The sequence below is a fragment of the Neoarius graeffei genome, chromosome 13 (assembly GCF_027579695.1).
Source record: "Neoarius graeffei isolate fNeoGra1 chromosome 13, fNeoGra1.pri, whole genome shotgun sequence".
NCBI lineage: Eukaryota > Metazoa > Chordata > Actinopteri > Siluriformes > Ariidae > Neoarius > Neoarius graeffei.
Window position 1 is genome coordinate 62,440,731 of NC_083581.1, and position 13,131 is coordinate 62,453,861.

The 13,131-nt window shown below is 40.7% G+C and overlaps 1 protein-coding gene across 3 annotated transcripts in view; it reads left to right on the plus strand.

Moving 5' to 3' along the window:
• rerea (arginine-glutamic acid dipeptide (RE) repeats a) overlaps positions 1 to 13,131 on the plus strand; it is a 351,957-nt gene that overhangs the window by 232,280 nt on the left and 106,546 nt on the right. For all 3 annotated transcript variants that reach the window (XM_060938298.1, XM_060938299.1, XM_060938297.1), the window contains exon 3: positions 12,070 to 12,140. In XM_060938298.1, coding sequence (XP_060794281.1) covers positions 12,070 to 12,140 — 71 coding nt within the window. The remainder of the gene's footprint in view (positions 1 to 12,069; positions 12,141 to 13,131) is intronic.

Genomic DNA, 13,131 nt, shown 5'->3' on the forward strand with positions numbered 1-13,131 from the left:
AAATCCCCCAGTGTGGCTCTGTATGACTGCAAGCCTGGAGAAGGCTTTTGTGAAATCCTAACCACCTGCAGATTACAAATTAGAACGCTGCTACATGATAAGTCAGAGGCTCCTGTTCGTACCTGGGGGGAAGCGACACTTTTTTTTTTTTTTTGTAAAATTGATGGATGCTATCTCGAGGTATAATGTGAGCTGTGATGGGAAAGTATGCACACTAGTGTGAGACTTGAGTAGAGGATTGGTGTTAGAGTGTGGCTTTAGTGAAAGAGTCATGGCAAAAGTTTGTGTGAGAGAGTAGATTTTGGAAGCAAAACTGAAACGCGCGCAGACGTGCCTCAGCAGCAAAGCGGAAGAAGCAAGCTCTGGTGTAAATTGGATACATGGTGGTTCGGACCGGGTTTCCTCTCAAACACGGGGTTTGAGCTGTGGCCCGAGATGCACTTCGCTGCAGGAAATGACACGGAGGGTGCAGGCCGACAGTTTGCTGCTGCTTGTTCATGTGGGAGGAGGAGTGTGAAAGTGATTATTGCATCCCTCCTGCTTCTTTAATTTGAGCAGCAGCAGAGTGCAGGTATGTCACCTGCCAAGTCACTTTGAGCTGGCCAACATGACAGCGCAGGTGTGTTTTTACTGCATGCTTCAGTAGAAGTAAAGGCACGTTTAGTGTTTTAGAAACTCCAGGCTCATGTGTCAGTGTTGTTCAGCACTCTTATTTGCATTCTTGTTATTATTTTCCCTCAGTGGTTTGGAGAAAAGGGGTCACATGTACTCATAAGTCCCCATATTTCATTTTATGCAAATCATGCGTTGATACCAATCAGATATCTTTCCGATACCTGACTCATAGCCGTACAGAACGGCTGATGGCAATCTAAGAGAAACGGACTGCAACTTGTCCTCTGTGAGAATATCAAAAGGAGGAACTAATGTCTTCCTACAACTTGATAAAGTCAGCATAAGGAGTTCGTTTATAGCAGCAGACAGCTGCAGCAAGCGCTGGCTAGGTGAGGGGGGGAAAATGCCTAAACATATTAGTTGAGTAAAAATAACAGCTCTTGCACAATACTGTTCTTGACATTGAGAGATTCTGGAGCAGTGAAAGAAATGCGTGCTTAGAGCAATGCAGAGGTGCGTTTCCAAAGTGACCCTGCAACCCTGTTCGGCCCAAGTTAACTAATGTAGCTTGCTATTGCACTTCATTTAAAATCAGCTCGCTGATGGTATAAAGATTGAGCCTAGCAGGATATGAGCATGCACATGTACACTTGTCATGGGCAGTATTTATACCTGGGGAACATAAACAGAGCTAAATGTTTCATGGCTTCCCTTATTAAGTAAGTGTAACTTCATCCCTAGCTCTGATCCTAACTCCTCTCACTGCGTAATTTTGAAAAAATGATAATAAGGCCAAACAAAATAATATACGTGTTTCCGTTTACTCGACCGACCCTGTAAAAACACTGCGACCCTTCAACTGTTTATGACCACGATAAACTATTTCTCACACCCGACCCTACCTGCTTGGCAGCCACCTGGCGAGTCAAACAAGAACCGATAGGGCGTGTCATATAAATCACTCGGTATTTGCCGAAAGACACGAGGCCCGTCAGGAGTAAATTGACAACCAACACGCCCAGTTTCCATTGTGCTATAGATGTAGTTCCGGTTCACCTTATGAGCGTACATCACGACCTTGGAAATATGGCATCTGCTAATGCCCCAATCGACGATGGTAGGTATAAAAATCACTGGACATCATTGCTATAACGAATTTCAACTAATATATTTTAAATAGATTATATGATGATTCAGGGTGAATCTGGATGGTATTTTGATAGGCGGCAATGACTAATTTTGAAGAACAATCCTACAGATTATAGCACACACACACACACACACACACACACCCCGGCCGACCTGTTCCTTTGTGCAATCACTGAACAAATTATGATAAATCCTGTTCCCAAAACTGATGAATACAAGCCATTATTTTTTTTGATATTAGATAGGGTTTGGGTTTGTATTGACAGCCCCCCCAGTTGAATATGGATTTATTTTTACATGCCAAAACATAAGATAATTACCATCTACCATGTTCTGAAGTTCCATGCGTAAATTTGAAGGAGCTGTCATAAAAATATGTCAAAACTTATTATGACACTGAAATTGGTAACAAATGTATACCTTGCATAATAAATTTTTGGTGGAGTAGGTCACAAAAAATATACTATTCATACTGTTCAACCTGTTATTGTGAGAATAAACAGTTGACCTTTCTGGAATTTGTACTTGAATAATCCCAAAATACAGTTGTTCATTCTGTAATTTCCCAACTCTGGGAATATGTAGATGGCACTCACATGACATGCAATGAGGTCCGGGTTCAAGTCCACCGTTCCTACCTTGGTATAATTCATCTTTCATCTCTCAATGGGTGCCGGTCAGTCCTGATTCAACCTAATTAGTCCGGCAATGGCTACGTGGAGAAGATTCACTAGAAAAGCCCCATTCTATTATTATTTCCAACACCACTAAACATGCATGTCGCCAAGTTGATGATATTGATGGACATTGTGTTGGTGGTTTTGGGTACATGCGGGGAAAATAATTTAGTGTGGATATGGCTAGATAGTGATTGAAATAATGCATACATCACAAGGAACTATTTGCTCAGGGTATAAATCAGGTATTCAACACTTCCAATGCTATTCTATACTCAACTTAAGATATCTGAATTGATAATAAATCTGAAATTGGAGGAGTTTGCATCAGTGAAATGATACATTCCTTGATTTTCCTCCTGATTTAAAACTTGGAGCAAATAGTATGAACCATGGACTAACAGGGCTGAAAAATGAAAGCATTTGCATTTATTTTGCAACACAATTTACAAACACAGAATAGGAAACTTAAATATAGGAAATTTAGTTTCTTTATTTGAAAAGAAAATGGCACGGAGCAGCTGTATTCATTAGAACAACATAAGTGAACATTGCATTCATAGACAGAATAAGAAAAAACATGAAGCAAATATGATGTCATTAAGGCCGAGATGTTAGGCATGCACCCAATTTTGATAAACACACAAGACATCAGTTTTAAGTATGAAAGTCCCCACTAGTATATAAAAATATATTTTGGAAATGTTCAGAACTGAAGGGATAGATCTAGGTACTGGACCACCACCACCACCACTCTGGCCACCACCAAATAGATCATTCACCAAAATATTCCCATTTTACCTGGAAAATGAAAGTATGCCATCATTATTAGAACAATTTATATACAAGTGCATCCTTATATCATCATCGATATCTGATGACTAGGTTTAGTTTTGAACGAGTATTTTGCAAAAAAAAGTTTTCAAAGGAAACTTCTTACTTTTTCCTACCTACCCTAGAAAATTTGTCGTCAACTTTTGGGATAAACAAATTTTTTTACCTACCTACCTACCCTATTTTGAAAACCCAGGAAACATACATTATTTTGTTTGGCCTAAGTAGGCATGGTGATGGGGTGGAGGGTGGAGAAATAGCATGAGCTCCTGTGAATGATGAGTATTGATGAGCATGTATTTGAAAATGAACACAGTTTCACAGACCCCCACTCAAGGGTGGGACTGTGGTTAGCTAGTGTTAATGTTCTTTCATGACGTACATAAGTCCCGAATGGTTGACTCTACATCCGCATTGGCCTTGCAAGGTTCAGGATGATTCAAACCAGTTGATGGCATTTTTATCCATTTTCAAGGCACAAAATCCAGATTTTTATAAAAATGGTCATTTTGTCAATATTAACACCAGCATTGATGTTTCATCACAGTACAGTCGTATTATTTTAGTTTACAGTGTGTAAAAAAAAAAAAAATCAAAACGGTTTAAGTGTGCAGTTCCTCTTTAATACTCAGTTCCGTATCTGTATCGACAAGTATTGTAACTGAATTAAATGTTATTAAATTATAAACATTTAGTGTTTGCACGTTGTTATAAATCGCTGATCGAATAGGTAGTTCTTTAAAGCATAAAGATCCTGGAAATGGATGAAAATGCAGATTATTCTGATTAATAATCAACAACAGACCCACACAAGCCACAATATCAAAGAAACTGGCAAATTACCAAGTTTTCATTAAGACCCTTTGCCGTTTGTGTTTAGTTTAAAATGTCAAATTTTTTTTATGGGGTGGGAAAAAAAAATGTAAGTAGAGCATCCATTTGATCTTTATCCAGCAATTATAATGATATTTTGTATGTGATGTGCATGCTCTAGTTTTTTTTTGTTTGTTTTTTAATTCATTTATTTTTCACAAATCAGTCAAAGCAAATCCTTCCTATATCAGCACCACACATTCAGCATAACACGTTTGACATGAAGATCAAGCTTCCTTCAGCCCCCCTTTTTCTTCAAGTGTTTCATCACCTGTACTGTATAGCAGGAACACCTTGCGATTCCTCCCCCTCTGCTCTTCTCTTATGCATATAGATGTATTTCGAAGTACTCACAAGAAAGTGATCATGTTCAAGCTTCATTTTTTTTCCCCTTGCATGCCATTTTATTGCCCTCGCATGCAATTGTGTTTCTCTCTCCAGCTCAATAAATCTCAGTCTATCTAAGGACAAGCAGTCGATAAAGGGTGTGTGTGGTGTTTGCAAAACCCCTGAGCTCGAGAGAAGGGGGGAGAGGTGGAACCTGTAGCCTCAGGGAGGCTTTGGGAAGTCTACATAAACCCTGGAAGAGCTCACATCCCCTTCTACCCCTCACTGCAGCCCCCCCCCGGCTCTGCCTGCTTGAGCTCTGGAAAAGCACAAAATGGCTGGAACTCTGCTAAACAGATTGAGGTCTCCTTTTGGAGACAGCAATGCAAATTAGCAGTTCACGTCAAACCAGAGCCATCAGGATTGTTGTGCCGATTTGATGACCGTTTCAGTGTTGTTTGGGATGGAGATCTGACGGCACATGCTTGTGCTTCATGTAACCTGAAAGGATTACACGAGGGATGTGAATTTCTCCCTCTTAGTGCTCATTTTAATCTACCTCCCATGCCCATATTTAGTGTTTTGCTTTTGCCCCTCGGTGCTTGTTCGCTAGCTTTCCGTCTGAACAGAATCCATCTCCTCTAAATGAAACTACTGCCCGGGTTAAGGGTCCCTAAGCTGCAATTCTCTGAGGTAAATCCCACTTGACGTGGCATGGGACTTTCAAAGACATGTCGTCTCATCTTTAGATTTGTGTCTTTTGTTCTCTGAGCTCCCCTCCCCCTCTTCTTCCTCGTCATACAATGAAGGCTGTGTGTGGGGGGCCTCACAGGTCAGTCGCAGCGCCAGCGGAGCTTTTCATTTATATCCGTGGAAGCCACACGTCACTCATTCATCCGTCCTCGCTGACAACCACAAAGCTGAATGATAACAAGCCATGATGGCCGAGGTGGTGGGGTTTTCTATCTATTTATTTATTTTTATAACCCCATCTTCCCAAACAAACAGCATGCCCAGTGCCAAGCCTATTAAATACCTTTATTCTGCCTGCTGCGTTGAACAGATAAACGCAACAAGATCAATAATGGCACAGACGAAAACAAATAAATTAAAGATGATGCATGCGCGGGCGTCAAGAGCAGTGGAATGGAACTGCCACGTTTTTGTTAGTGATAGCTTTTAGCCTCCTACGGCCCACGCTACATTAATTCACCTCTGGGATGTGGAGTGTTTGGGTAAACGCTGCCTCCATGCGGGTGTCTCTGCAGCTCTATTCAAATGAGCTGTTTACTGAGGTCTCGAGCTCTTGTTCTCGTATATCTGCTCTGGCTGTTGGGTAAAGGTTGATCTCAGTGGTGCCAGCGATACAAGCTCTGTCTGCCCCATCACACACGTTAGTTACACATTACTGAAGGAGCTGGAGACAAGATAGTGGAGCCTCTGTGACCTTGGTACACACTAATTCATCACACTTCTCTGCATGCTTTATGAATCAGGGATTCAGCACTCAGTGTTTCCTGATTGAATAAAGATACGATCACAGCAGGGTGGTGAACTGTGCCGTGACTCGAATGCTGATTAGCCCTTCCTCTTCACGTTTCATCATCTTGACATAGTTACCCTTTAGGATTACGGAGCTGCTGGTGCCAGTTAGGAACATCACGGTATCGAGGAGGCTGGAATGTTGTATTAGTGCTTCAGAACCTGAATGGAAAGGTAGTACGTTAAAGAGAAAGGTTATGCGTCAGGGGTGGACGAATGATAAATCCATTATCTAGTCCACCAGACAAATAAAAACTCCAGTCATGTATTTTGGTTGTCTGGAAATTTAATTGGCGCAAAAAAAAAAATGTTGTTACACGAACATATGGTGAGATTATTAGCTAGAGAAGTCCATTAATGCAGACTAAGAGAAAATATATGATTATGATTATCTTTTCAAATAGAGTTTGTTATTGTGATTGAACCCTTGACAAAATGTCAACATGTTGTCGGACAGGGTTTGGACTATGAGCTGTGGTGTTTTGTCCTCACAACACATGAAAAAAAAAATTCTGATCATTTTTATTTTCTCTCATGTTTAACCGCGCAGTGACTGTTACTTATAGCAGGAGAGCTGTATAAGAGCTTTACTCTGCACTTAGTCTTGCTGTTTTCCATCTTTCCACACACCTATGTGTTCCTGATCCTGAAAAGATTTGTGCATGTAGAGCTGGTTGATATGATGTATTATTATATATACAGGACACTTTTTCGGTGGAATAAAAACATGTATTCTGTTCCCTTCCAGCAGGTTTCATTCATTTGGTTTGATAGCATGCAATATGGCGGCACGGTGGTGTAGTGGTTAGCGCTGTCGCCTCACAACAAGAAGGTCCTGGGTTCGAGCCCCAGGGCCGGCGAGGGCCTTTCTGTGTGGAGTTTGCATGTTCTCCCCGTGTCCGCGTGGGTTTCCTCCGGGTGCTCCGGTTTCCCCCACAGTCCAAAGACATGCAGGTTAGGTTAACTGGCGACTCTAGATTGACCATAGGTGTGAATGTGAGTGTGAATGGTTGTCTGTGTCTATGTGTCAGCCCTGTGATGACCTGGCGACTTGTCCAGGGTGTACCCCGCCTTTCGCCCGTAGTCAGCTGGGATAGGCTCCAGCTTGCCTGCGACCCTGTAGAAGGATAAAGCGGCTTGAGATAATGAGATGAGCATGCAATATTGTTAACATTTTGCTTATCCTACATGTATTATGTCAGTCTACCCAGTGGAGAATAAGCGTTGAATATGGCTTGACATTGCACGGTTGTCCAGACTACATGACGTCACACATCGGAGCTGATGCGATTATTCAGTGAGAGAGTTTTCTGTTGCGCATGTGCACAAGCATTTTTTTGTTCGCCGGGAAAGAGAAAAATGCATTGAACACCCGAAAGGCTACAAAAGCTTCATTAGATATTCTTCACGCATATTTACAAGAGAAAAACATAACGGACATTGAAAAACTGGAAGTGTGTGTGTGGTGGTGTTATAGTAGTAGTAGTAGTAATAAAAATAACAATAGGCTGGCTTTTGTTTGTGGTATATCAGATGCATTCCATTCAGCTACTCGTCTTCGACTCATTCACTATCATGCTAGCTGAATGGAACATATCTGATATACCACGAAAAAAAGCCAGCCAATATTATTTAAATATCATCATCATGATTAAATACGCTACAGTACACTTTAATGAGACAATAATTGGTAGATTATTTTAAAAAATAATTTGTGTTGGGTGGATTTTTATTTTTAATTTTTCCCCCCTCCAGTGTTGACCTATGGTTTAGCAGTGGTTACCTGATGAAACCACGATTTCCAGTTGAAAGTCATCCTGTTTTATGTTGGTAGTGTTTTTGGATGAAGCCATACCTGGCTAGCCATGTCTGCATTTTTCCATTTGCCTTGTCTTTACTATACTCAGAATACTCAAGTTTTCTTCAGACAAGTTTTCAGAGGTTTTCTTGTGCTGAATTCTGCACCAGAACCTGTTGTACGTTTTCTCCATAGTCTCATCCTTACATGGGAAGTTTCACGTGGGTTTTTTTTCTTTCTTTTTTTTTAAGGTACTCCAAATTGTTGACACACCATGATTTGGTCAGGAATTTGGAGGCGTCCTTTGGCTGATTTGCCACTGTAGGTCAAGCAGACACATTTGGGAAGGGACCCCCCCCCCCCCCCCCCAAAAAAAAAAAATCAATACTGTAATTGCACTGTAGGAAATATTACCGTTATTAACTTGTAGTTAAGGTCAGTGAAGCAATTTCATATTTTTCTAATTAGCATTTCAATTTCTAATTTTCATTGGCTTAATAAAACCTATGTAAGCCATTGATAGGAAAACTGTGTTTTAGGTTATGTGCAGAAATACAGTTCCAGTCAAATTGGACTGGTTTGGATACCCCTACTCATTCATAGGTTTTTCTGTATTTTTGACCATTTTCTGCAGTGTAGAATAATACTGAAGACATCAAAACTATGACATAACATGCGTTATAGAACATATATGTATGTTGTTTACCAGCTGGGAGGTCCGTATCACAAAATATCGTGACTGAGGTCTTGAAAGTACTGACCGAGGCACTCTGGGCCGAGGTCACGGTATTTCACCATACGGACTGACCTTAAGCTGGTAAGTAATATATATATATTTTTTCTTTACCAAATTCTAACAGAAAACGAGAGCGCCCGAAAGGGAAAACCGAGCCAAGGCGAGCCACCATTTTGAATCTTCATTCACGGCTGTAATGTAAATTGCTTCCTCCTCGGTATACAAGTGCACTTCCATGGCAGGAAAAAAAAACTAAATTTTGCTGCCTATGTAGTCCCCTACTTATACAAATAAGAGTCATTCAGGATTCAGCCATGTTTTTGCTCGACAGAAGTTTCCAGTATTATGACCTTTATATTGCATAAATAAAGCCATTTGGTGAAACTTTGAAGAGATTGTACTGGTTTAAAGTTTTTACCTAGCATAATATTATGTATGAGGATAACATGGTCCAGAATGGGCCTCATTAACTAATGAGATCAAACTGTTAGCAAGTTAGAGGTTTTTAGCTTTCTCCTGAAATGTTTTCTTTTATTTCTTCTTCCTCAGGGTAGTAAAACTCGCTTTCGCTGTGAAGACTGTCGTTATCACTATCCATGCTGTAAAATTAATGCTATTTTGAATCCTCATTCACGGCTGTAATGCAAATGGCTTCCTCAGTATACAAGTGCACTTCCATGGCAGGAAAAAAACTACATTTTGCCGCCTATGTAGTCCCCTATTTATACAAATAGGAGTCATTCAGGATTCAGCCATGTTTTTGCTCGGTGTTAGCAAATTACAGGTTTTAGCTTTCTCCTAAAATGTTTTATTTCTTCTTCCTCAGGGTAGTAAAACTCACTTTCACTGTGAAGACTGTCGTTATCACTATCCATGCTGTAAAATTAATGCTATTCTCCTGAGAAATGCTGGCAAAAATTTATAAGATTTTTGATAATCTTATAAATAAATCTTATTAAAAAAAAATAAATGTTGACAAAAAATGCTACTGTGTTTGTTGTTGTGAACGAGCGAGTCGCCAGAGGTCCGTAACCGGGGTCCGTATCGTAGGATACGGACCCACTCGCCAGCCAATCAGAGTGCAGGATTTGGACCGTGAAAAAAATAAATGGAATTATGTGGTAAGGGGGGAAGTGGTAAACAAAAGGTTTCATATTTTAGATTCTTCAACGTAGCTACCTTGACGCTTCGCACACTATTGGCATTATCTTAACCAGCTTCATGAGGTAGTCACCTGGAATGCTTTTCAATTAACAGGTGCCTCGTCAAAAATTAATTAGTGCAATTTGAGATCAAATTGTAAATAATAAAAATACAGTAAATAGCCCTATTCAACACCACAACTGTACTAATCATATGTCAAGAACCGCTGAACTAAGTAAAGAGAAACAACATCCACCACTAAGACATGAAGTCTTTTAATTAATAAAAATAAAGAAAAACCATTGAATTAGGTGTGTCCAAACTTTTGACTGATACTTGTATGTATTTTGCTCCAAGAGAACGAGAAATCAGACTTTGTGGGTATTATTTAGAATTTCATCGAGACTGTTAAACACCTGCTGGATGTGGTTGCATTGTTCGGGTCTGTGACTCTATAGTGGATACGTATCTGATTATTGAAAATGAAACTAATATTATTGTGGTGATGCATGCACTCATTCCTTTTAAGGATGTCGTTTTTGTACAGATTGTCATAAAAATTCTCCAGTATGGCACTGACTCACATGGAAGAAGCCCTGATTCACTTTTCATATAAGGAAAAAAATACACCAATCGAAAGAAAAAGGTGGATTGGTTTGCGTCAAAAAAAAAAAGTTATGAGTTGCATCTTTGATATATTACTGAAGCCAAAGAGAGATTTTGTGATTCATAGATGGGAAGAAAGCAAGTGAAATCAAGAAATTCTGCAGTTATTTTTGTGAAGAGAGGATATTTTGACAGTAATCAGTCACTCTGCTTCACACTTATTTGGTGTTAGTCTTATTCATTAACAGGTAGCCTATGGTTTATAGCTGGAGTCAGGTAGTCGAGAGAGAGAGAGAGAGAGAGAGAAGAAGAAAAATGGAGCCTTGCTGTGTGCTTGGCAGCTTTGTGCCAATTCACCATTCGTTCTGGGAGGTCTACTTACTGTTAGTCCAAAAAAAAAAAAAACGCCTCTCCGTACCTCCCTGTCTCCTCACCACCCCCTTTATCCCACGCAACTATATCCTGCGATTAGACTCCAGGCCCTGCTACATCTCGGACTCCACAATCCCACTCTCTTAATGACATCTCCCACTCTCAGCTCGAGTGCTACTGAGCAGAACTAGTTAAAACATGTCTAGCTAGCATAAATAATGTGAGCAGTGCCAGGCTAAAAAAGGCGTGCAGCGTGTGAAATAGCAGGGTAATGTAATGAGTGTTTCTGAATGGAGCTGTAGAGGAGCTGGAGCCTAGCTGGCACCTCACAGTCTGAGGGAGAGAATCTACGCCTGTCTGCCTCCGAATACACCCTGTTTTATGCCCTCGCCACATTCAAACTATAAAAGCTCTTCTGTGTAAATAAGAAGCAAGAACATGGGCTCTTTGAGCAACGTCCACGTTTCTGTGCATCGTCCTGATGAATGTGCAACATTTCTCAATCTGAGAGCAGCTAAGATTCACTTTCAGAGCAGGGGGGGGGAACAAGGCAACGATCGTCTCATCTTCCTTTGGCAGCTCGACCACAGAGGAAGGAAGTTGGGGTGTGTGTGTGTGTGCGCGCAAGAGAGAGAGAGAGAGAGAGAGAGAGAGGCTGCAAGATTACGGTTGCTGTGAATGTTTTTGTTAAAGAGATGAGTTCATGACCTAGCCATACCAACAGTCACACTCACTTTAAGTACATAGGCACTCAACAGAGATCTGAAGCCAGTTTGTCATTTGACAGTGTTAAAATTAGGAGTCGGGAGCAGGGAAGAGTGCTGCACGACTCTGAAACAGTTATGAGACCCAGTGTAGGAAGGTTGCATTGTCTTTTGTGCTCATATGTGTGTGTTACACACATTTGTCTTACTGTCCTTGTAAGGACCTTCCGTTGACATTAGAATTAATGCTTTACTACTAAATCGAACGCCAGTCTGAGCTCAGTAACTGAAAGGAAAACTTCTGGCTTTTTTTTTTTTGGTGTGTTTAATAAAAGCTACTTTTCAAAACCATCAGCTACAGATCCCCTTGTGGGGACAATTGGTCTCCATGAAGATATAAAAACATGCCCAGATGTATGTATGCACGCATCATTGAAACGTGATTGTGTTGGAACAATACCGGCCTTCTCTCTTGGAGTCTTGATGTTTGTTCTGGAGACAGGCAGGCTTGTCCCGCTCCCAAAATCCCTTTAATCCTATTACTCACATTCCTGATTAATTTTACAGAGTGAAATATTTCGAAGGGAAAATAATGTAACACAGATAATGTTGTAGAGGTGATCTAGCTAATGTTCTGTTTCTTTCTGTGTCTCTCTCTCTCTCTCTCTCTCTCTCTCTCTCTCTCTCTCACAGATTGTGTGTACATAGAGAGCCGGCGGCCCAACACGCCCTACTTCATCTGTAGCATTCAGGACTTTAAGCTGGTGAGTGGAGGTGCCCTTTTCCTTCCTCACACCCGGCCTTATCTCCCTCCTGCCATTGTTTTTATTAAAGTCATATGAAAGCTACATCAAACGGCCTTTGATGTGGATAAAGGGTTGATTGCCTGCATTCACATGCCTTACAAAAGTTGCTCTCGAGCATATTATAAAGAAACTGCTCTTCTAATTACACACAGGATTTGGAAACCCGATACTGTCTTGACGTGTGGTCTTGTCTTGGAGGTACAGAAAGGCTGATTTTATCTCTCTTTTTCTTTTTTTTTTTAACACATCTCATTCCTTATTAGGAAGTCATTTCAGATTTTGAAGGAGTTATTATGGATGTTGCTAGTTAGAGCTTTCTTTGGAGTAACCCCCCCCCATTTATTTATTTTTAAAAGATGGCAGCATGGCTATTAATATGCCTAATTAGTCCAGGATGAAAAGTGGCATATTGAGATGATTTTTAAAAAATGAATAGCCAGTAGTAACGTTGACATTTTCCGTTTGTTCATTTTTTTTTTTTGTGTGTGAGAAACCAAATTTCAGCAAAGAATCTAGACTTAAATTTTCTGCCCAAAAGCAAACCTGGTAAAATTTCCAGAGAATGTTTAGATGCGGTAGGCATTGATACTGATACTGGTCGACCATGCCTTCTTACTTGTACTCGTACTGATTTAAAAAAAAAAAGTTTTAATATCAAATAACACGTTGTGAGGTCAGCCTGGTGTATGTTGTTACTCTAATGAGATGACATGAAATGTCAGTGATCTGATGGGCAATGAAAGCAAAATAAACTGCAAACTGTGCTCTCGAGGAAAACCTGCAGTCGCTTCCTACAATATAAGCAACTGGCACAGTGGTGTAGTGGTTAGCACTGTCGCCTCACAGCAAGAAGGTTCTGGGTTCGAGTCCGGTGGCTGACGGGGGCCTTTCTGTGTGGAGTTTGCATGCTCTCCCCGTGTCTGCGTGGGTTTCCTCCGGGTGCTCCGGT